This window comes from Amblyraja radiata, chromosome 22 (genome assembly GCF_010909765.2).
Source record: "Amblyraja radiata isolate CabotCenter1 chromosome 22, sAmbRad1.1.pri, whole genome shotgun sequence".
NCBI classification, from domain to species: domain Eukaryota; kingdom Metazoa; phylum Chordata; class Chondrichthyes; order Rajiformes; family Rajidae; genus Amblyraja; species Amblyraja radiata.
Genome location: NC_045977.1, coordinates 29,625,404 through 29,648,205, shown reverse-complemented (window position 1 = coordinate 29,648,205; position 22,802 = coordinate 29,625,404). Strand labels below are relative to the sequence as shown.

At 43.5% G+C, this 22,802-nt stretch overlaps 2 protein-coding genes across 10 annotated transcripts in view; one reads left to right on the top strand and one right to left on the bottom strand.

Moving 5' to 3' along the window:
- Positions 1-12,914, top strand: part of LOC116985433 (uro-adherence factor A-like) — a 34,143-nt gene extending 21,229 nt beyond the window's left edge. Inside the window, exons 7-12 of the mRNA XM_033040224.1 lie at positions 472-635; positions 2,656-2,818; positions 4,679-4,870; positions 7,210-7,437; positions 10,483-10,633; positions 11,602-12,914. Coding sequence (XP_032896115.1) covers positions 472-635; positions 2,656-2,818; positions 4,679-4,870; positions 7,210-7,437; positions 10,483-10,633; positions 11,602-11,676 — 973 coding nt within the window. The 3' untranslated portion in view covers positions 11,677-12,914. The remainder of the gene's footprint in view (positions 1-471; positions 636-2,655; positions 2,819-4,678; positions 4,871-7,209; positions 7,438-10,482; positions 10,634-11,601) is intronic.
- The window catches only part of tnrc6a (trinucleotide repeat containing adaptor 6A), an 86,026-nt gene continuing 75,305 nt past the window's right edge, over positions 12,082-22,802 (bottom strand). For 5 of the 9 annotated variants that reach the window (XM_033040868.1, XM_033040872.1, XM_033040873.1 and 2 more), the window contains 6 exons: positions 22,423-22,563; positions 21,250-21,357; positions 20,394-20,612; positions 17,949-18,019; positions 15,130-15,269; positions 12,082-14,076 (listed from right to left, as the gene is read on the bottom strand). In XM_033040868.1, the coding sequence (XP_032896759.1) occupies positions 13,704-14,076; positions 15,130-15,269; positions 17,949-18,019; positions 20,394-20,612; positions 21,250-21,357; positions 22,423-22,563 (1,052 nt within the window). In that variant the 3' untranslated portion in view covers positions 12,082-13,703. Of the gene's footprint in view, positions 14,077-15,129; positions 15,270-17,948; positions 18,020-20,393; positions 20,613-21,249; positions 21,361-22,422; positions 22,564-22,802 lie in introns of all 9 variants that reach the window. The other 4 variants (XM_033040867.1, XM_033040871.1, XM_033040870.1 and 1 more) reach the window with 1 other exon arrangement.

Here is a 22,802-nt window from a genome sequence, read left to right as displayed (position 1 = left end):
TCAGTTGAAGAGCCTGATAACAGTGGGGAAGAAGCTATTTGTGAGTCTGGTGGTGCGTGCCTTCAGGTTTTACTATCTTCTGATCGACGGGAGAGAGGAGAAGAGAGAATGACTGGGGTGTGAGTGGTCCTTGATTATGTTGGTAGACAAAAATGCTGGAGAAACTCAGCGGGTGAGGCAGCATCTATGGAGCGAAGGAAATAGGCAACGTTTCGGGTCGAAACCCTTCTACTGATTATGTTGATTGCTTATTGGAGCAGCGTGGTGATGATGTGGTCAATGGGATGAAGGCTGGTTTACATAACAGATTCATGTTTGTTTTCAGTCGATACCCTCTAGATGTCTCATTGCTCTGTGTGTGTGTGTGTCAGGTCAGAAATTGTGTGCACTCTGTCTGGTTACCAGCTCTCTGGTAATAAGTTCTGGTATTGTTGCTATCATGTTATTAATTTCACCATTCTCCATCCACAGTGTGGGCGGTGTGCAGATTGAGTTTGACGCCATCTTCACCTTGAAGGAAATGCAATGGTTTTTGCTGGAGCCCAACCTGATCTTCAATGTTAGTGGCCTGCGCCTCGTCATTGCCGCTGGCTTCTGGATCGGTGGCGCACAAGTGGTGACGGTGTATGTGACAGGTAGCCCTCACCAAACTACCGAACATATAGTATCCTACCTTCTCTGAGTAACATAGAAACATAGAAACATAGAAATTAGGTGCAAGAGTAGGCCATTCGGCCCTTCGAGCCTGCACCGCCATTCAATATGATTATGGCTGATCATCCAACTCAGTATCCTGTACCTGCCTTCTCTCCATACCCCCTGATCCCTTTAGCTACAAGGGCCACATCTAACTCCCTCTTAAATATAGCCAATGAACTGGCCTCAACTACCTTCTGTGGCAGAGAATTCCAGAGATTCACCACTCTCTGTGTGAAAAATGTTTTTCTCATCTCGGTCCTAAAAGATTTCCCCCTTATCCTTAAACTGTGACCCCTTGTTCTGGACTTCCCCAACATCGGGAACAATCTTCCTGCATCTAGCCTGTCCAACCCCTTAAGAATTTTGTAAGTCTCTATAAGATCCCCCCTCAATCTTCTAAATTCTAGCGAGTACAAGCCGAGTCTATCCAGTCTTTCTTCATATGAAAGTCCTGACATCCCAGGAATCAGTCTGGTGAACCTTCTCTGTACTCCCTCTATGGCAAGAATGTCTTTCCTCAGATTAGGAGACCTAAACTGTACGCAATACTCCAGGTGTGGTCTAGTGTAGTACTATTCTGATCATGGGGGAAATAGGATGATTCCCCTCATCTCCAGTTGCATAAGGCCCTGGTCATCTCCCGTGATAGACACAAAATGTTGAAGTAACTCTGCGGGTCAGGCAGCATCTCTGGAGAAAAGGAATAGGTGATGTTTTGGGTCGAGATCCTTCTTCAGCCCAGACCATTCTGCTGTCATCTCCCCTGTGGTGTAAAGAGGACCAGGGGGTGACCTCTTATCTTCATGGGTCTGATTTAAAACAAGTCGTTTGAGGTTATATCCGTTACACTTGAGGAGAAGGAGTTTATCTCAGTAATGATTCAAATTCAGAATAATTATCGTCCTATACAATAGGGTGTAATGAAATTCTCTGATCACATGAAGCCGACAGAGTAACATCGTTTAAGAAACATTTAGGCAGGTACAGGGATAGGATAAGTTTAGAGGGACAAATGCAGGCAGGTGGGACTAGTGTAGATGGGACATGTTGGCTGGTGTGGGCAAGTTGGGCCGAAGGGCCTGTTTACAAGCTTTGACTATGACAGATGCAACAATAAATACATTGGCAGGTGCAAATTAGCAGAATGGTGCAATACAAAGTGTGCAAAGAAAAATTAGAAGGACATTAATGGAATAACGGAGTGAGGTATACTTAAGATAGGAGCATATGACAGTTGTGTGGAGTTGTTATTTTCTGCATGGTTTGATTTATGGTCATTTTCTCAGAAACTCTATACCCATTAGTACTGCTCAGCTCTGCCCCATTCAGATCTGATGACAAGCTTTCAACGTTTCATGTGGCAACCTGGTGTGGGGTTCTCAGTGGAGGGTTACTTTATATTAGGGGTAGGGCAACCCAGCAATGGATCAGGGATACATCTTAATAAGGAAGTGGAGTCTATAGCCACAATTCTAAGAGTCAATTGAAACTATTAGACTTGTGGTTGAGTGTCAAAGTGAGGCCACAAGCAAATGGGAAGACCAGCACCTCATATTTTGCTTGGGCAGCTTACAACCCACGAATATTCATTTCTCTAATTTCAAGCAAAACCCCCTCCCACCATCTCTCCCCACTAGTCGGCCTGCTAGTTTCGGTGCTTGTATCCCCACGTTACCACCTCCTCCACAGCCTACAATGGACCATTGTGGGCTCTTTGGCCATCAGTGCCAGCTCTGATCTGTGCCTTTTCCTACCTCTCCTTTCCCTCTCCCCGACTCTGTCTGAAGAAAGGTCTCGACCCAAAACTTCACCTATTCCGTTTCTCCAGAGATGCTGCCAGTTACTCCAGCTTTGTGTGCCTATCTTCGGTATAAACCGGCATCTGCAGTTCCTTCCTACACATGTGTATCAATCACGTTGTCATACATTTCTCTCTCACTCTTTCTCTCTCTACAGAAAAACTAATTGCTTTGTGTGGTGAGGTGCTTTTCTGCCAGAACGGGTTCCAGTGCGTACATAGAAAGTCGGGGAATGTGAGCTGTACCTCCCTCTGCCACACTGCCTACTGCAAGAACAGCGGCATCTGCACTCACAGCCGGGGCCAGGGGCCAATCTGCCAGTAAGTGACATGGCGTTCCCCGTGCACGGGGCAGGTTGCTCAGTATCTATCATCTTCAGTCTAGACGGAGAACCCTTTGAAGCCAGCTGCTGTCCAACTGACAAATGGCCAGAGGAAGAGTGATGAAGTAAGTGTTGGAGGAAGATGTCCATCCAGACAAGATGTTACTCTAAGACCCTGCCTCAAGTAAACCCCCTGTTAATACCAAATCCAAAGGTTTGAGAGCAAATCCCACCACAGCAGTATAGTTTAGTTTAGAGATACATTGCGGAAACAGGCCCTTCGGCCCACCGAGTCCGTGCCTACCAACGATCCCCACACATTAACACTATCCGATACACACTAGGGACAATTTACATTTTTTACTGTCCAATTAGCATACAAACCCGTACGTCTTTGGAGTGTTGGAGGAAACCTGAGATCCCGGAGAAAACCCACGCAGGTCATGGGGAGAACGTACAAACACTGTACTGACAGCACTCATCGCAACACAGCAGTTGCATAATTTAAATTGCGCTAACAGATCCCAGAGACTTCTGCCGTAGTTTCCAGTTTTATTCTTCCTCAATATCCCGGACAACTGCACATACACCCCAACTTCTATACTCAATGCCCTGACTGATGAATGGCTTCTTGCCAACCCTGTCTAACTGGAGTGCCACTTTCAAGGAAGTATGTACATGCTCCCTTAGTTCCCTGCTATACAACACTCCCCAAAGCTCTGTGTTTAGAAACATGGGGTGCAGAATGCATGGTATGGAGGATGAATCTGACATTAGTTCCCTAAATTTCACCAATCTTTTAGAAATGTTAATTACGCCTTTGCTATGATACTGCGTACAATCTCTTAACTGCAGCTAGTGATGTATCCCACCTCCAGTATAAATTCCATTTGGAATATTTTGGAGGATCAAGAAACCAAGAACCAAGAACACCAGGGACGTATAATAAATAGTCCAGCAGGTAGAGCTGCTGCCTGACAGCTCCAGCAACCCAGGCCACGTGCCATCTGGTCTCCTGTGATCATGTGGGCTTTCTCACTAATCCCAACAACATGATTAGTAGATTAATTGGCCACCATAAATTGTGTCTCTGTGCGTGAGTGGTAGAATCTGGGAGGGAAATGAGAGAAATTTGCGAGAATAAAATGGATTAAAGTAGGATTCATGGAAGTGGGTGTTTATAGAATCAAACACTGTGGACCAACATGGCCCATAGCGACCAACATGGCCCATCTACACTAGCCCCACCTGCCTGCTTCAGCCCATATCCCTCTAAACCTGTCCAGTCCAGGTTGCAATTTGGTGTGAACTCGGTGGGCTGAAGGGCCCCTTTACGTGGTCTATCTCTCTGCAACTCTTTGCTTCACTCCAAAGCATGAGGAAGGGGTGGCACGGTGGTGCAGCGGTAGAGTTGCTGCCTTACAGCGCCAGAGACCCGGGTTCGATTCTAACTATGGGTGCTGTCTGTATGGAGTTTGCACGTTCTTCCTGTGACCATGAGGGTTTTTTCCATGTGCTCCATTATCCTCCCACATTCTAAAGACGTGCAGGTTAATTGGCTTTAGTAAACAAAACATAATTGGCCCTAGTGTGTAGGATGGTGCTAGTATACGGAGTGATCGCTGGGCTGAAGAGTCTGTTTCCACGCTATATCTCTAATGTCACCGCAACAGGGGTGGTAGACTGGATGGGAGCTGTAGCTGGGAATGGGGCAATGGTTTGAAGAGCCTTTAGTAGTGGGGGAAGGTTGTCCTGTGGGGCTACAATGTCTCATTAAGAGGCACGATGATAGTGCTTTGTGAATCGGACTGTCTCTGAGACCACGGTGTCAGCCGCTGCTCATCGTCTTTCACCGCAGGTGCCCCGTGGGCAGTGATTATTGGTACATGGGCTCCCGGTGCGACCACAGAGTGACCCAGCAGAGCCTGATAGCGATCGTGTTCGGCGTGGTGTTTGCTCTGGCCTTGCTGCTAGCCGCCGTGGCCATCGGAGTCCTCCGGAGGTACAAGGTGGTGCTGATCGAGGCCGAAATGGACCAGACCCGAAGCAGGTGAGAGAGGGTTCATGGCAGCGACGCGGAGGGGTGAGAATGGAGGGAGTGGAGGGAATGTGCCAAAAGTTCATTTTCCTGCAACTCCCACTAACCTGTGGAAAAGACACTTGAACACTACTATCGTGTCTGCTCCCACCACCACCCCTGGCTCTATTCAGCAAAGTTTCTAGCGCGTTGCTACATTTGGGTGTCTCTTCCCCTGTTATTGCTTCTCCATATATTAAATTTCACGATTGCAATAAATTCAGACCAGGGTTTATATCCTCCTTGAGTTTGAATTAATTTAATGTATCATTTTTTTCTATTTAAAATACAAAATTTTCATCATTTATCTGATATGCAACATAGCAAACTGAATTGATGATTTAATGTTCTTGATGTCTCCCCATCATTGTCCTTTCACTAATCCTGTATGCGGAGTGACTGCATGGGTTAGGTTTATGTAAGGAACTGCGGATGCCTGGTTTACACCGAAGATAGCTGATAACTCCAGCATCCAGGTTTATCCAAACTCTCTCTGCAGCTGAAACCCTCTAATCCAGGCAACATTCTAGTAAACATCCTCTACACTCTCTCCAAAGCTTCTATAATGTGCCTATCAGAAATGTCCTTGTACTCCAAATGCAGCCCAACCAAATTTTTAAAGAGCTATAAATAAGATTTTGGTTAGACCACATTTGGAGTAGACCATCCCTGTGTCTGTAAGATATTTTTACTCTTTTATGTTCTTTAAAAATTGTATTTCATAGTTCCCTTTTACCTTCCTAATTACTATCATGCTTTCTGTCATCTGTTTACTTGCTGAATATTGCTATCCATTTTATCTTTAAAAATATTTTTATTCTCCCAAATTAGTTTTCTGTTATTATTAGTTTTATTATATTATCATATTAGTTTTCTGTATTCTTCATTATCTTAAAATAAAATATTTTATGGTCATTCTTGCTCAATGTTCCCTCACTTGCCCACTTCACCCCATATCTACATCCAATAACAGATCTTTGGACTTTTTAAAATAAGGTTGGTTAGAAAGGAGTACTGTATTTTGTGTACACCACACTCTTACAACTTTTTCCTACTTTCTGCATACAATTAAAATCAGGGTAACTAAAATTGCCCATATTTTTACACCAATATTTCCTTAATTTTCCTGGATAATTCTTCTCTCGCTTTTCATTGTTAGGTGGAGACCACACTTACAGCATATGTGAGATATTTCCGGTACTGTGCTTACTATTTGTGCCCTTGTGCTAATTGTGTCATATATTTCCATTACATTATGTTGTATCTATCAATTCCACCTTGCCTTTTCACCTCTCATTTCTAATTATGTTACACCCTGCAAGCGTTTTATTCCTGGTCCTGATTTTTCCACTATGCCTCGGTAATCTTTCTTATGTCTTGGTTCCTCCCAATGCATGATTGCATCCAACCTCTTGGCATCATTTAAGAGTTCGAACATGGCTTAAAGATAGTTTAACTTATTTTTTAAATAGGATTTCCTTTCATTTAATATAAACCATCTTAATTCTATTTGCTGCCTTGCTGCCAAATTCTTCCCTTTACTTTATTCTTTCCTGCTGCCGTTTGTTTATATTTAACTGTCTCTCATTTTTTTATGTTTCAAAACCTCAAAGCTTTTTGCCATCTCTTTACTTATCCTTTCCTGCAGGACGTGGATACCATTTATGTTCAGGTTAACCGTATTCCACTTGTGAAGCTCTTCCTGCCCCTGAAACTGTGTCAATAACCCATAACAAGGAACTCCCTCCTTCCCACACTTGACTGTTAGTTGTGTTCATTCTGCTGATGTGTCTGCATCTTTGCCAATTTACACATGGTTTGGACAAGAATTCTGAAATTATTATCCCTGAGATCTTGCTTTATAATGTGCAGCCTAACTCCTGATGCATCCACACAGCTTCCTAACTGTAGTTCTATTCACTGTGGACCATACCAACTGGATTTACTTCTTCCCCTTCCAAGAGTGCGTTGGCAGTGGCTGGCTCCCTGTCTCTGATCCATGCAGTAGCTGAAACTCCATAGATCCTTGAAATTTGTCTTGAACTTGCCATTTTTATTGTTTTGAGTTTCATTAACAAGGAGGAGGCCTGCTATCTGCCCAGTAAATCTTTGGCTCAACACTTCAAAACGTTTGATGATGCAGAGCCCAACACAAGTGTGTTCATAAACAAATGCACACATGTACAGGAAAAAATATGACATTTATGACATCTGTTTAAAATGCAATATTCTAGAGTTTCAAAAGGATGTGTGTTCCTATTTGACTGGTCAAACACCCTGAAGAATGTTGTTGTGACTTTTTCCCTTCCTAGTTATAAGCGTTTCAGTCGCTTTGATGATTTCTCCAATCAAAACCAGTCCCAATCCTGGCTCAACTTCTCTGTGAATTCGTTGGACAATCCCGGCTTCAGTAACTCGGACGAACTGATCCATCTGCATATCTTGGACACCAGTTTCTACTCTTGCCACGAAGAGTCAGAGACCGGCACATACAACAGTCGCAGGACTGGCCGGCACAGTCAGCCACCTTTCAGACACAGGTATAAATGATTCAGGAAAGTGTGTTAAAACACAAAATGGTTAAAATGCAATACATGTCTGGGATTTTTGTGTATAAAATATCACTGCCCCTTCCTCCACACAACCCCTCTCCTCCTCCACACATAGTCTGCATCTCCAGTGCACAGCTCTCCGGCTTTGGTCAAACCCTTAGTGTCCGGGGGATTCAGCCAAAATCCATCTGCCCATCAGGCAGAATCTCAGGTCAGTGTCCATCGTTCCGGCTCCCAGGATCTCTAGCCTACTTAGTAAGTTTCTGGTGCCCAGAAATTCAAGTCAATGTTCATCTCTCTGGTGACTGGAATTTCAGGCCAAGATTTGTCTGTCCAGTATTTGAAGTCTCTGGACAATGTCCGAGTCTCCGTGCCCAGAATCTCTGGTCAAAGTCTATCTGTCCGACCACCAGAATATCTTGCAAGTGCCTGGACTCTCTCCAAAGAACTACCAGATTTTAATTTCAATTACCGGTACATGGCAGTGTCAGGACTCACTGGATATCTTTGGGGTCAAAAACAATAATCTATATATGGTGGTGAAGTATATGGGTAGGGTTTGTAATTAATATTTTATCAGTGTCTTCAGAACTCTCTGACAAGGAATTTTTTGAGGTAACAAGGAGGATCAATGAGGGAGGTGTGGTGGATGTAGTCTACCGGGTGTTTAGCAAGTCATTTGATGAGGTCCCCTGTGGCAGAAAGGCCAAACGAGCACGAGCCCCTCAGAAGCAAGAGGCAACTACAAATTGGAGTCAAAATGTGGCTCAGTGGCAGGATGTAGTTTTTTTCTGGATTGTGATGCTGTTACCAGAAAGGTTTCAAGCTGTCACTACTCTGGGTTTATTGTACATAGTAATGCCCTTTGATTAAAACATTTGGGGAATGAGAATTTTGCACATGGCACAAAAATTGCCCATGAGGACAAATAGGGAAATAGAGCAAAGGAGACAGGGTGGTCAGAAAAGTGATGAATGGAATTTACAGACATGCATTTATGGAGGTGTAATAAGTGAATGCACAATAAATGTATAGGACTTTTTGGAGCATTACAGGAAGGATTGGAGGCTTTGGAGAGAGTGCAGGTTAACCAGATTGGTGCCAGGTTTAAATGGCCATAGGGCCTGTTATCATGCTGTACTTTTCATGTGTTCTAAATATGAACATCTAGAATGAACTTGGAATATACATCCACATCTCCCCTCAAAGCCAGCAGGGCAGATTAAAAAGTAGGACATATAGGGTGCTTTTATTTATCAGTTGAGGTATACAATATAGAGCCGGGCAGTTACTCTGGCAGTAATTAGTTAAACCACACCACGTGTGCTGTATACAGTTCAAGCCGCCACATTGCAGGGAAGATGCCAGTGCAGACAAACATCCCAAGGATTCTGGTGAGAATGGCAGAATTGTAGCTTGGAAGAAAGAATAGGTATGCTAAGGTCTTTTTTCTTGGAACAAGAGGTTGAGGGTAATTTCACCATATAAATAAAATGAAGGGCCTGGATAAATAGGAAGAGCCTATTACTGTTCGCAGAGGTCAGAAATCAAAAGGGAGTGGATTGGTGTAAGATTAAAGAGATGAGGATTTTCTTCACCCAGGGAATGAGGGGAGGAGAGGGGAACCCACTCCAACGCAGAAGCCCTCATCACATTTAACCTGTGCGTGGAAGTGGACTGACCTGGAGGACTAGAGCTGGTGCTGGAGGGCGGGAAGAGGCTAGATACTTTTTCAACTGGCACTTACAAGAAAGGTCGACTGGCCTATGTGTTGTAGGTTTTCTACGTTTATCCTCCCGAGAGCAATGGCTTAGATTTTAATATCGACTCAGTGGAGTGGTTCAGTCTTCTGACACAATCTTGAGTGTTACAACTGATCCAGAGCTGGCTGAAAGCCATTTTCTCCATAGCCGTGAGCTTCAGTATTTAACGACACACTGAATTCCTCCTTGTAGTCATCTCAGCTCAGAAACAACCCCTTCAACCAATTCATACATGCCAATCAGCTACCCTCACCCGCCCACCCCAACCTGGCAGATGTGTTTTATGACTGTTGGCAGTTCCATCTCCCTCCTGGGATAAATAATGTGCAATCGTATTGTAATAGACCTCCTTGGAAATTGGGCTGCAACTAAACCTTACTACTAGAAGGATCTTTTTTGACAATGGTTGCTCTGGGCAATAAGTAGTTAAGTTTTTGCTGCTGTTTTGAGATTCTGTCAGAGGGTGGATGTTGGAAAGCTTTCCATGATCCCGAAATAACATCCGTTGTGACGTGATTCGGGTGGTGTCAAGGATGATTGACTATGAGCCCTCCCACCACAGTTATCAAAGCATCCTCACACTTTTCCCTTGACCCTAATCTTTCGAATTAAGGTGGTGTTACTCCGGCAGTAGTCTCGAGGGAATTCAGCAAGGAAATGATTGTTTTAAAGAATTACTAGTATCAATATTCCACCCACTTCGGTTTCGTAAAGTCAATACAAGTGAACAGGGGAAAGAGAGCCCATAATTTATACATGTTTATTGCAGTGTAAAAACAAATTAAACATGCAGATGCTAGAAATCTAAACTGAAAACAAAATGCAAATCATCCAGATCTGAAGAGAGAGAGAAACAAAGTCAATATATGTTAATAATCTTTCAACCGAAAGGTCTTCGATCTAAATGCTGTTTCCATCTTCACTGCCGGACATGCTGAGTGTTTCCAACATTTGCTGTTTTGCTTTAATGTTTATTGCAATGTGTTAAGTTTTTTTTAGCATTAGTTTTGAGCTTTGAGTCCCAGCCCCCCGATGTGTTGATTTTGTTGTACTGAGGAAGGTGGAAGGTAGTGGGGGGAAATCTAAACAGCCAAGGACGGTAGAAGCACTGGCATGGGAGGTTACAAGAAAAGCGGAATAGAAACCACCCTGAGTTCCCTCAGTTGATCATTACTTTGTGCCCAGGTGTAAAATTGCCACATAGGATATTTGGCAAGTCTGACTTGACGTTCAAAGCAGTCAAGAGGTTTTATTTTTTTCCCCACTGCAGTCTACAACACGTGGATGTTAGCATCAGCAGCATCAACGGGCACACAGGAGACTCGGGGAAAGCCAGTGATCTGTCGGTTTGCAGCTGGCCTGTTGAACCTTACCAGTGGTCACCCTTCCCAATCCTGTACCAACACAGCAGGGACAGGCCGGTGAGTATCACGCATCAGTCCATGTGTATTTGTGAGCCTTTCCTTGGCTTAATTCCTCCAAACACGATCTTTCTGCAGGCACTGGTGAGCTCAGACATAACGGTTTTTAGGATCAGAGTATCTCGCTGCAAGCTGGTATTTGCTTGCAGTTTGGATGGGAAGTAAGAATCAAAGACCCTATAGCTTTGGTAAGAATAGCCTGGTTGTGTTTGTTATTCCTCCTTGCATTGCGACACCTGGTGCATACATTGCCCAGGTATCCAGATCGTCATAGCACACTTTGTTCAGTACCTGACCATGACTGACCTGGAGTAACTGCAGATCTTGAGCAAAACGCATGGTGCTGCAGGAACTCAGCGGGTCAGGCAGCATCTGTGGAGGAAATAAGATAGGTGATGTGTCAGGTTGGGGGCCCTTCTTCTGAAGTAGGGTCCCGACCCTAAATGTCACCTAATAGTTCCCTCATCAGATGATGTCTGACCTGCTGAGTTACTCCAGCAATTAGTGTTTTGCAGAAGGACTGACCTTATTCCCCACTAGGGTTAGGGTCAGCTCTGCAGGGACAGTCAGATTAACCACTTCTGGTTTGCAGTAATCTCAATCTGCCAGCCACTCTCAAGAGGGGAAAGTGATGCAGGAATACATTTTAAAATGGCCACTAACAATGAATATAATGGGAACCACGATATTATTGAATACATGGAATTCACTCGAAAATATACGGCATAACTGTACGGCAGTGAGACATGGACTACATATGCCAGGCAGGAGAAAAGACGCAACACCTTCCACCTGAGAAGCATCCGCCGTATCCTGGGCATACCCTGGCAAAACAGTGTCCAACACTCGACCTAGAACATCATCTATTCTTATTCTCCAGAGATGCTGCCTGACCCACTGAGTCAGCATTTTGTGTCTATGTTAATTGTACTGTAGATTTTGTTAAAAATCAAATTTCTTTCTTCCAGTTCAAAGGCAGAAGGCCACACTCGTACTGTGAAGGGATGGAACCTGTGAACATGGAAAGAAACTGGACGGCCTAAATAGTAATAGAAAACATGCAGATAAAGCAGCACTCCTTTTCCTGAAGGTCAGGCCTATTTTGTTTGGGTTGGATGCAGCATTGGCATGACCAGAGTATATTTTTCCATGTTTTTACATTGGCCATGCTGTGCAAAAACAATTAGCCAGACATTAGGGTCTGGAGTTTAATGTCACTTCCGCGAGTGCGAGTTTCCTGTGGAACAAGGCTGACCGCAGATTAAACAACACGCCATCTGCTGCCTGCACTCTGACCTCCGGCCCGTGTTAAGTGACAAGGCTGTTGCTTTAGTTAGCGGGGGGCTAGGCACACGCTCGGAGGGTTCCAAAGGGGTGGGTCAACGACCATCCAGTTCCAGTGACAAATCACAACACCAAAAGAAACAACGGAAGGGTAGGGGTAGAAATGCTGAGCAGCCAAAAACGTCATGATTTATTAATATTTGAAGTAACTTCATAATTCAACACAACCAAATTATACATTTTACAATCACATTCTATTTGTAAACAGTTAAAAAGCCACTGACTTGTTTGCATCTTCCAACAGACAGTTATAATGAAGGCAATGAAATGGTGGCAAGTCTGCAGTGTTAAAATTGTGTCCTGGTTTGTCTCCTCTGAACAAATACATTTCGTGACAAAACCAAAGTGTAAAATAACTCGTTTTCTGTTGAACTTTTCTCAGAAGCAAATTCTAACATTAAAACGGCGTCTTACGGGGATGACAGTGATTCTGTGAACCATCAGAGTTGGTTACAGTATGCATAGTTACAGATCTCAGCCAGTTTTTTTTTTTTAAAGTACAACAGTCAATTGGACAGTCATAATAGCAAAATACATGTAGCCACTCGATAATGGGAATATAAAGGACGAGGGTGTTGGAAATAAAGTATATATACTACAACATGTCAGCAAAATTCACCTTCACTCACCATAAAATGACAGCAATTTCAAAGCAATAGCTGGAAAATCCAGCTTTAAGCAGTTAACTTGGCAAAAATAAAACAAATGTAATTTTACAGAGCAGTTTAATTCAGTGCTAAAAGTTTGGAGAGGGGGTCCTACACAAAACTACCAGAAGTCTCTAACATGGGAAAGAGGGAGAGGGGGAGGGAACTATTTCCTGAGAACCATGCTCTTCTCGTTTCAGGATATAGAGGAATAGAAAAAAAAGAACATGGTCAAAACACTGTTCAATATTCCCAGAGATAGAACATCTTCATCTGCAATTTTTATTAATGATGGAAGAGTAAACATTTCCCCTCAAAAGTCTGTAAACAAGAGGGCACAACCAGGGCACCTCCAAAAAAAATGAAAGCTCTATTGAAAGTGCTGTACCCTCCTGGCTTGCAGGGTGGGGTTGCAAGTCACAGCTACTGCCACAGTGTCACACTGTAGAGATTAAATTCTTTAGGTTTTCTTTAATCTTATTAAAATGTTTTTGAAAGAAACAGGTTGGTGCAATACTTCTTTTTGAAACTGCAAGATCAGTATGATAACTTTGCTCTACAATACCACGTTATGGTAAGTACATGTCAAGGCATATTAAAGAGCACACCTTTTTTGCCATTTCCTTGCTAAAAGAACATTTGAGTAAACATTTACACTTGAACTACCCTCTCCACCCCGTCCCCCACCCCACCCCGCCCTATTGCCAATTGGACAGGGAGACTATACTCAGTGCAGATTTCACATTCCAAACATCACCAAACTCAAAATAGTTTTGGAATTTAAGGAATAAACATGATGAGTGCACACAACTAGCTCATTTGAAGCAGTTTTTTTTTTTTAATGGATAGCACTATCTGGAAGTATAAATATATACTTTTCACATTTTTTAAACTATTGACCTGCATGATTCAAGTATTAAAACTGATATGTACTGGGCTAAAAGAAAGTGGAAATAAAGGTGCAGAACGGAACATTTCCACAGGTGACCCCTTTTCTCCGTCTCTCTCGTGTTGTGGGTGAAAAGTCCGATTAGTGCTGCTTTTCATGTCGAGGTCACAGTTTGAGTCATGAGTAAAGTTTAAATGGACTCTCCACCTCCAAGATGATCAACAGGGAGGAAAGCATTGATGGGGGAGGGGCTGCCGATTCCCCGCATATCGTTGCTGCTCGGGGTTCCCCATAGGCTAGTGGAATAATTGGGAGTGCCCCAGAGTGAAGTGCCATGGAGGTCTCCACTACCAGTTCCTGACAGCCCAGCCCCATTCCAGTGATTGAGATCGTTGCGGTTTGAGAACGGGTGGGAACTGTCGATGGATGCAATACGGTTCTGGCTGGATCCCAGAGACTGCCAGCCTAGAGAGGGCGTCAACGACTGGCCTTGTGCAAAGAAGCGATTAATCTCATCTTCACTGGCAAACTCAGCAAGAATGGTAGTGTTCCCTAAAACACACCTGAAAGTCAAAAAGAAAAGCAATCAAGTACACATACAACACCCCAAAACCAGTTTCCTCCCATAATCCAAAGACGTACAGGTTTGTAGATTAATTGGCTTGGTATAATTGTAAATTGTCCCTAGTGAGGGAAGGATAGTGTTAATATGCAGGGATCGCTGGTCAGCGCAGACTCGGTGGGCCAGTCACCGCACGGTATCTCTAAAATAAACTACAACTTGTAAATCTAGTACTGGAGTTATCTCTGGTCTTTTCGCAGCTGGTCAGCCAGTAAAGGAAAACAAGACAATACCACACAATGCACAACTCACATTGGAGTTACAATTAACCAGAGTTGTCTCAGAGCTTCATAACAACAGAAGCCAGGCTGAGACAGACACTCATGAGGGGTCACATGTGCAAAGCCATGAAAATGGGAAAGTGTGAGGTAGTAGGTCAATGGCCAGATTGATCTATGTTTGGAGTTTAAAGCGACCCATCTGTTGGTTTAAAAGGGAAGAGAATATAGCTAAAAATAAAGCACTGACAACATTGCAGTGACTCCTAAGAGAAAGTCAATCGTATGGCAATGAGCTTGGAGAAAATGGATACTTTAATGGAGTTTCAAACAAGACAATTCCCGAATAACTCAAATCAGTAAAAACTCTCCATGCAAATCTTCTTACCCTCTCAAGTACTAATGTGGTGACAAGTAGTGTATCTTTCATCTCCCATATATTTTACTGAGTGTTTTTTGAAGGAAGTAAGTATTGTTAAAAAATAATTCCCCGGCTAATCTTGCAAATTGTTATGACAGGACAGAGGGAAACATTAGGCAGTGAATAAATAGTTTTGGGGATAGGCAGTAGCTCTGCAGCAAGTGTGGGCTCCTGCACTATGTTAATACATTTCCAAAGACCCACCACATGATTACAAACCCACAGCCGGGTAAGATCAAGGTTCAAAATTCTTGCTTCGCAAGCGAATTTATGTGGTTTACAAATCCCTTTCCCTTTTTGGAGGGATAACAAAATCCCACCACAAGCCTGTTCATCAAGCTCAGGTCCAACTTACATGTGCAGAGATTTCTGAGCCTTGGCTGCCTCTTCTTTCGAGCTGTAACAGACCAAAGCGTTTCCATGGGGCAGGTTAAGGTGGAATGTTATTAGTGGGCCGTGCTGCATGCACAGTGTACGCAAGGTGGAGCCATCAATCTGAAGATTAAAGATACAGCAAGAGACCAGTTAGCAAGATTAATGCAAGCCTGCAGATAGACAACAACTTGTATTACCGAAGGGTCTCGACCCGAAACGTCACCTATTCCTTCGCTCCATAGATGCTGCCTCACCCGCTGAGTTTCTCCAGCATTTTTGTCTACCTTGTATTTATATGGTGCTTATATATTGCAAAAACCTCCCTGAATAGGTGATTCACAGGAATGATTAAAAATCCACATGGCACCACAAAAAGAGTAGGCCATTAAGTCAAAAACAAATAGGTTTAAGAAAAGTCTTTAGAAGATGTGGAAGGGTTTATGGAGGGAAATAAGCAGCTGAAAGCACGGCTGCCCTGATGGAGGGAAACCAGAACTGAAAACAAAGCTGGACTCGATATCCTAGAAGACCTGCCAACAGGGATGAGGTTTAAAACAGAGAAAGTGTGAAGAGCAGCTTCCTAAGCAGAAGATAAAATCAATTACCTGGTCACTGAGAAGTTTAAAATGCTGTGAGGTCTGTATCATGTTCAGATTACACCGCAAGGGCTCACACGTATTATGCTGAGCTGCATGCAGTGATAATGAGCTACACATAGTTTCCATTAACCTGTGCAAGTTGAGTCTATTGGGCTGGAACAATAATCTAATCAGCCAGGCATCCGGCTACCTATTGGCCTGGAAAATATTCCAGTTAGCAGGCATGACTGGACAGTTGGCAATGTGTGTGACGAATTACATAAGGCCATCTGGACAAAGTAATAATGTTGTGTGTGAAACTGGTCGTAGTAACAATGCCATGCCTTTGGGGTGGTGAGAGTGAGATGGTAATAGATAATGGTATGGATAGATTGAAGATTTAAAAGGGGAATGTTTATAAATTGCAATGATGCTTGCAATGCAAGATGCAATGTACATGGGCCCCAGAGATGCCTGCCTTTTTGTTGGTTATGGCGAACAGTTTTTGCTCCAGGCATACACTGGCACCATCCCCCAACTCTTTCTCTGTTACATCGCCAACTGCATTGGGGCTGTCTCCTGCAGCTATGCAGAACTCGATGATTTCATTACCTTCACCTCAAACTTCCACCCTGTCTTCAAATTTACCTGGACTATCTCCGTCACTTCCCTCCCCTTTCTTGATCTTTGTCTCTCCATCGCAGGGAATAACCTATTGATTGACATCTACCACAAAGCTACCGACTCCCAGTTATCTAGACGAACACTTGCAAAGACGGTATTCCCTACTCTCAATTCCTCCATATCTGCTCCCAAGATAAGGCTTTCCATTCTAGGACATCTGAGATGGTCTTTTTCTTTCGTGAACTTGGTTTCTCCCCAGCTGTCATATATGGATCCCTCATCCAAGTCTTCTCTGTGCACCATGGATCCTCTCTCACTCTCCTCCCTCTGGACAGAGTTCCCCATGTCCTCACTTTCCACATCCAACACATCACCCTCGGACATTTTCCGTCACCTCGAACCTGATCCCACCACCAGTCACATCTTCCCATCTCCACCCCATTCTGCCTTCTGCAGAGACTGCTCCTTGCACAACTCCTTAATTTACTCATCCCTTCCCACCCAAACCATCTCCTCCCCAGGTACTTTCCCCTGCAACTGCAAGAGATGTAACGCTGTCCGTATACCTCCTCCCTTGCCTCCATCCAGGGACCTCAGTAGTCCTTCCAGGTATAACAGAGGTTTACGTGCACCCTCTCTAACCTCATCTACTGCACGTGGTGTTTCTAATGTGGCCTCCTGTACATCAGTGAGACCAAGCGCAGACTTGGTGACCATTTCGCTGAACATTTGGGTGTGTCCGCCAAGGCCTGCTGGATATCCTGATTGCTAATCATCTTAAATTCCCTTCCCATTCCCACACTGGCCATTCTGTCCTTGGCCTCCTCCATTGCCAGAGTGAGGCCATACGCAAACTGGAAGAACAGTACCTCATATTCCACGACTGGCTTTCAATGGTGTGAACATGGAATTCTCCAATTTTAGGTAACCCCTACAATACCCCCCCCCTCCCCCCCTCCTCCCATCCACATTTTCTCTGCCCCCGCACTCTCCTTTGCTCTTCTCCTGCCCTGTGCCTCACCTGGAATAACACCTATTTCTCCCCTCTCCTCCCACCCCCTCCCACATTCCTTCCTCTATCTTCACAATTTGCAACTCTTCATTACTTTAGTCTCAACTCTTCAGTTTTAATCTCTGCCCTGTTCCAACCATCTGCCTATCAAAAACCTCCTTGCCTGTCTACCTATAACCTGCCACAATTTGTCCTGCCTCTCCTCTCTCCCAGCTTTCTTCACCCCCTCCAACAATCAGTCTGAAGGATCACGACCCATAACATCACCTATTCAGAGATGTTGCTTGACCCATTGAGTTACTCCAGGACTTTGCATTACTCCAGGACTTTGAGTTATTCCAGGTCCTTTTTTGTAAACCAGCATCTGGAGATTCTTGAGTACATCTAGAATGTACAATCCTGACATTTCACAAGTTGCAGACAGAGTTTACTTGAGTTTCATGTGCATTTTCTTGATGGTGAGCCAGGAATCCTGAACAGCTGTAATCTGTTCAGCCTCTCCGTCAAAACGATGGTGGCACTGACGATTATGTTAGTCTGCACAGGACAACTGAATCATTGTTTGAGAATGATATACACACTCACCTGAGGCGTGAGGTTCTTGAGAACAAGCCAATTTGTTATTCTCCCTGAGCTGATGTCGCCCCAGCTAGGACCTGCAGCAAAACCAACAAGAGATTAACAAGATGCATCACTTCTGATCAGCTGCCCAGCCACGACACATTAGTGGACAGAGCCAGGATCTGAAGTGCTTGTATATTTCACTCTCCTTTAAAACTCTTGGGTTGACTAGGAAATGTATCATAGTACAGTGTAATATGTTAACACAGGGCAGTTCTATTACAACAGCACGAGTTTGTGACACAAATCTGTATTAGGTGGGCTGAATTGGTTATTATGCGACTTTATTATTATTATTAATCTATATATATATAATTATGATGTGACTGAAGAACCACTTAAAAAGCTACTTCAGAAATTGACAAGCATAGAAAAAAGCTGTCTTGGGAAAAGAAAGTCTAAATATATAAAATTTCCATCTAACACCCTCCCTCCCCACAGTAATCAGACAACATCACCTCTAAAGAACAGTCTGTCAGATACACCACAGGAGGCTAAAAGAAATTGACGAGAATTGCTTCTATTTACACTTGTGCATCCAAACTATACTAAACACTTTCACAGTCTTCAGTATTTTTACACTGCAGTAACAAGACTTGCAGTTATTAACCTGACCTTTGTTTTTGAAAATCATGAGGAGAAATAACATTGTTATTGCAAGTCTGAAACTCTCTCGCCCCTAACCCCCTTTTCCCCACTGTCACAACTGTTTTATGATGTGATTTTCTATAACACGAGATTTCTTAGGAATCCAATTATCGTGTTCTAGCAGAACTATCTGTACAATGAAGTTAAAATTGGTTTGGGTATAAATACGTCTAACTTGATAATCTGGAGAATCAGCTAATCTTCATCACGATTACTCACAGAGGCCCGATCACAGGAGTTTTACTGTACCAGGTTTGAAAAAATAAACATTATTCTTCACGTGTATTGAAGGAAGCCTCAGTCGATGGGGATTTACTGGCTTACAGATAGTCTGCTCTGATGCTGAGCAACACATAACTTTATAAAGACCCACAGCTTTATAGATCGATTTATGCGTTGCAATTCTAGGAAACAGTATTTCTGATCCTCCAAATGCTACCCTACTGGGAAATACACCGACTGGTACAATGGCAGGATTAGGCTCAAATGAAGCATGATATTCACCTCCAGAAAAAAAGTAGGAAGTATTGGCCGGGGGTCCTAGAGGCCGGCTAGTCCCCTGGCGGGGTCCGGGGCAGTGCCCCGGTGGGGGTCCAGGGGGCTCCTGCAGTTTCAATGAATTGAAAGTAATTCCTAAGCTTTCTGCTGGTAGTTTACATAACAGAAACTTTGAATTTTTCTAATACATAACCATTAAAATAACCCCCAAAAGATAAATATTTCATGAAATAATTGACTTTATATACAGCTAAAGCTCTTTACGTTACCCGACTTTCTAATTAAGCTATTTGTAGAGATTCCAACCATCTCAAGGCATAATTATGCACAATACGGCAAGGCACAGATAACTGTCAATACACCAATGTAACATCTACAATGCTAAGAAGGTAGAAAACTAAAATCCTCTGCCAATAACAATGAAAACAAAAATTCCCAATATAAACAGAAAATCACCACAAATGGGAGGGGGTAGCCGCTGCCGGGGAGGTAGGGCCCCGCAACTCCCTAAACCCCACTATCATCACCAGCACCATTCCCTTTCCAGTCGCAGCTCCATATGGGAAACACAAAACACTGTTGTGTTAATCTATTTATTTTCCCCACAAGAGAAGAGGGAGAGGGCTTCAGCGCCCCGCAGCCATCACCCCCGTCTTAGCTGTACGGGCGTCCAGGTTACCCTGAGCCCGCGCTCCCGTTCGTGGCCCCGCGTCTCACCCGCTCTCGCTCCAGTTCCCTCCGACAAACGGGCACCGTCACAGCTCGCACGCCGCTGCCGGGCTGATCTCAGCAGCAGCCAAAGAGCGTTGTTGTGTTCCCTCCGTCCACGGCCTCCCGCGTGTCCCCCCCCCCCCCCCACCCGCTGCTATTGGCTGACCTTGCTGACTTACATCATAAATCACAAGCTAGCCTGCCTCCAGACCGGTACCTCCACTGACTCTCCTTCCCTCACCCTTTTATTTTACGATCTTGCCAACTAAACTGTGTCAAAATAGGGCACCAAAAAAAATGGAAAAATCTGATTCATTGTTGGGAAGGAAAAAAAATAAATGGTGATTTCCGATTTAAACCGGAAGAATATCATACTTGTCAGTTGCAATACTTGTACAAGCTACTGGCTATTAAAATGGCAGGTCTGAGTTGGGAGTAAAGAGAAATAACAAGAAGCTAGGGAGTTGAGATATTCTGCCAGAACATTAACGGATGACTTAATTAGCTTGCCTTGTAGGCCCAGCAGATCGTTGCACTGATAGCGCTTCTTACCAGGGTTGTATCTGGAGTCTGAAGTCCCCCATCCTCCACCCATGCGCAGCGAGCTGTTGCCCCATGAGGACGAAGGCTTCTGATTGGTCAGCCCTGGTGGTGGGCGGGACAGAGCGGTAGTGTTTTTGGGTGGCAGGGGGACTTTCCACAGTTCGTGAGCAAGGGAAGCATTGGTAATTGGCCCAGTAGACCAGGTGGATTTGGGGTCACCAATTCTGGCTGGGAAAGGGAAGCACAGGTAAACCATCAACATTTAATCGCTACATTTCTTACGCACACAAGAGAGTCAAAAGTCAATGTTTGTTGTCATATGTCTTAGCGAGAACAATGAAATTCTTACTTGCATTAGCACGACAGAATATGCAAAAACATAATACTCTCGAAACAATATAATAAACGAGAAAAATATACACACATAAAATCAAACAATAATAGTGCAAAAAGACAAAACGAATGCTTCCAAGTCTATGTAGAATCACTGCAAACAGGCTGCAAGGAGAGTTACCAGGTCTACATATCCTGCATTTTAAAAGCACAATTATTTAACTTCAGAATTTGCTAAGTGATCCCACCCCCATGGCGGCTGAAGGTAGGTTACAATCGAGCTGTGAGTGGTTACTGAGTACTTGTTGCATGGTGTGCAATAATTTTCTTGGACTAATGGGCGAGTTGTACAATCATTATTTCTTATCATATTCCCCCGCCCCCACCCCACCCCCAATCAAAGAAAGAGCAGTTTCATCTAGTCACATGCTGCAGGAGTAATACAATGGGAAGAAGAGATCTTCATGAAAGGCTTTACTCAGAAGTAATTGGCAAATATTTTTTATTAGGTTTTGGATACTTGGATTCCTACCTGGAGTGCTTTGTGCTGTACTGCTGAGGGAACTATTGTAGCTGGAGGCACCACCAAGGGACCAGGCACTAGTTGAAGGCAGCGTGGTGTTCATAGATGAGGATGACCCTACTGAAGACACACAAAGAGACACATCAATGATTTGCTGGGAGCTTCAGGCACAAATTATTTAAAAACACATTCTAAGATGGAAGAAATGCATGAATTAAACCGCACTTCTGCTGGTAATACAACAAAATATAAAGAAAAAGGTGAACAATTTTTCCAGATACAAATTGAATATTTTTTTTAATTGTGTGGACAAATACAGCTCCAACAACACAGGAGAAGCCTTGCACCATTCAAGACAATGCAGCCCATTTCATTGGTACCCAAACTATCACCCCAAGCAATCATCCCCTCTTCATACTGTCACTATGTGCTAGTGATGTGTACAAAATGTACTTCAGTTACTTATCTAGGCTACTCTGACAGGTTCTTCCAAACCCATGACCACTACCACCAAGGACAAGAGTCAGAGGTGTAAGAAAACATACATCATCTTGAATTGTAAATAATTCACCATTAGGTTCAATAACGTAGATCACCACCACCAGAGCAATTAAAAATAAGCAACAGATGCTGCTCTTTCAGTGATCCCACAATCTATTAATTTATTTTATTAATTACCATTTCTGCACTGAATGATCAAATTTAGGGCAGACATCTCCATATGCAATTGCATTAGATGTGGTTCAATTGGGAGGAAGTTTGGCTTGTTGGTAGTTGTTAGATTGAAATCTCAGTTTTGAAGCTCAACAACGTAATCTTGATTGATAATTCACTGCAGTACCCAGTCCATTGTTGTAAATGCTATCTTCAACACGTGATATATTTTAGATGGGACAGCCACCTTGGCATGGGGTGGAGCATAAATACTGATGTGGATTAGTTGGCAGAGTGGTCTGTTTGCAGTATTTACAAACTGAAGCTTTATCTGCCATCCCAGGTTGGTAAGTTTGGTGTTCTGGCCAATATATAGTCTTCAACCAATATCACCGGAACAGATTTCCTTTGGCTGTTATTTCAGAAATAGGCTATCAAGTTTCTTACATTTTAACAATGACTACACTTCTAGACAAACATTTTACAAAATACCTTCAGCTGAAAGAACCGAATGAGAATGTTACTTACTATTATTCCTGTCCCTGAGGAGGTCAAGATCCCGGGCAGTAGAGATCGACAGATTGGTCATTACACTGCCAGGCGTGACGTAAGGGTCAGTTTCAGGGTCAATGTTTTGATAACCTTTCCACGGCTCACCAGGACGAAATTCTGCATGCAAGAACCAAGCACAATGGCTTTCAGTATTCAGAGAGTAGCATATTTGGGAAACATACACAAATGGGGTGGGCTCCTAAGAAAGGAACGCTGACTAAGTTGGCTAACCGAACTAGTCCCATTTGTACTTGGCCTTTATCCCTCCAAACATTACGATGTACCTGTTCAAGTGTTTATGAAAATGTCATAATTGTACTCGCCTCTACCTCTTCCTCTGGCAATGTTCCATATAT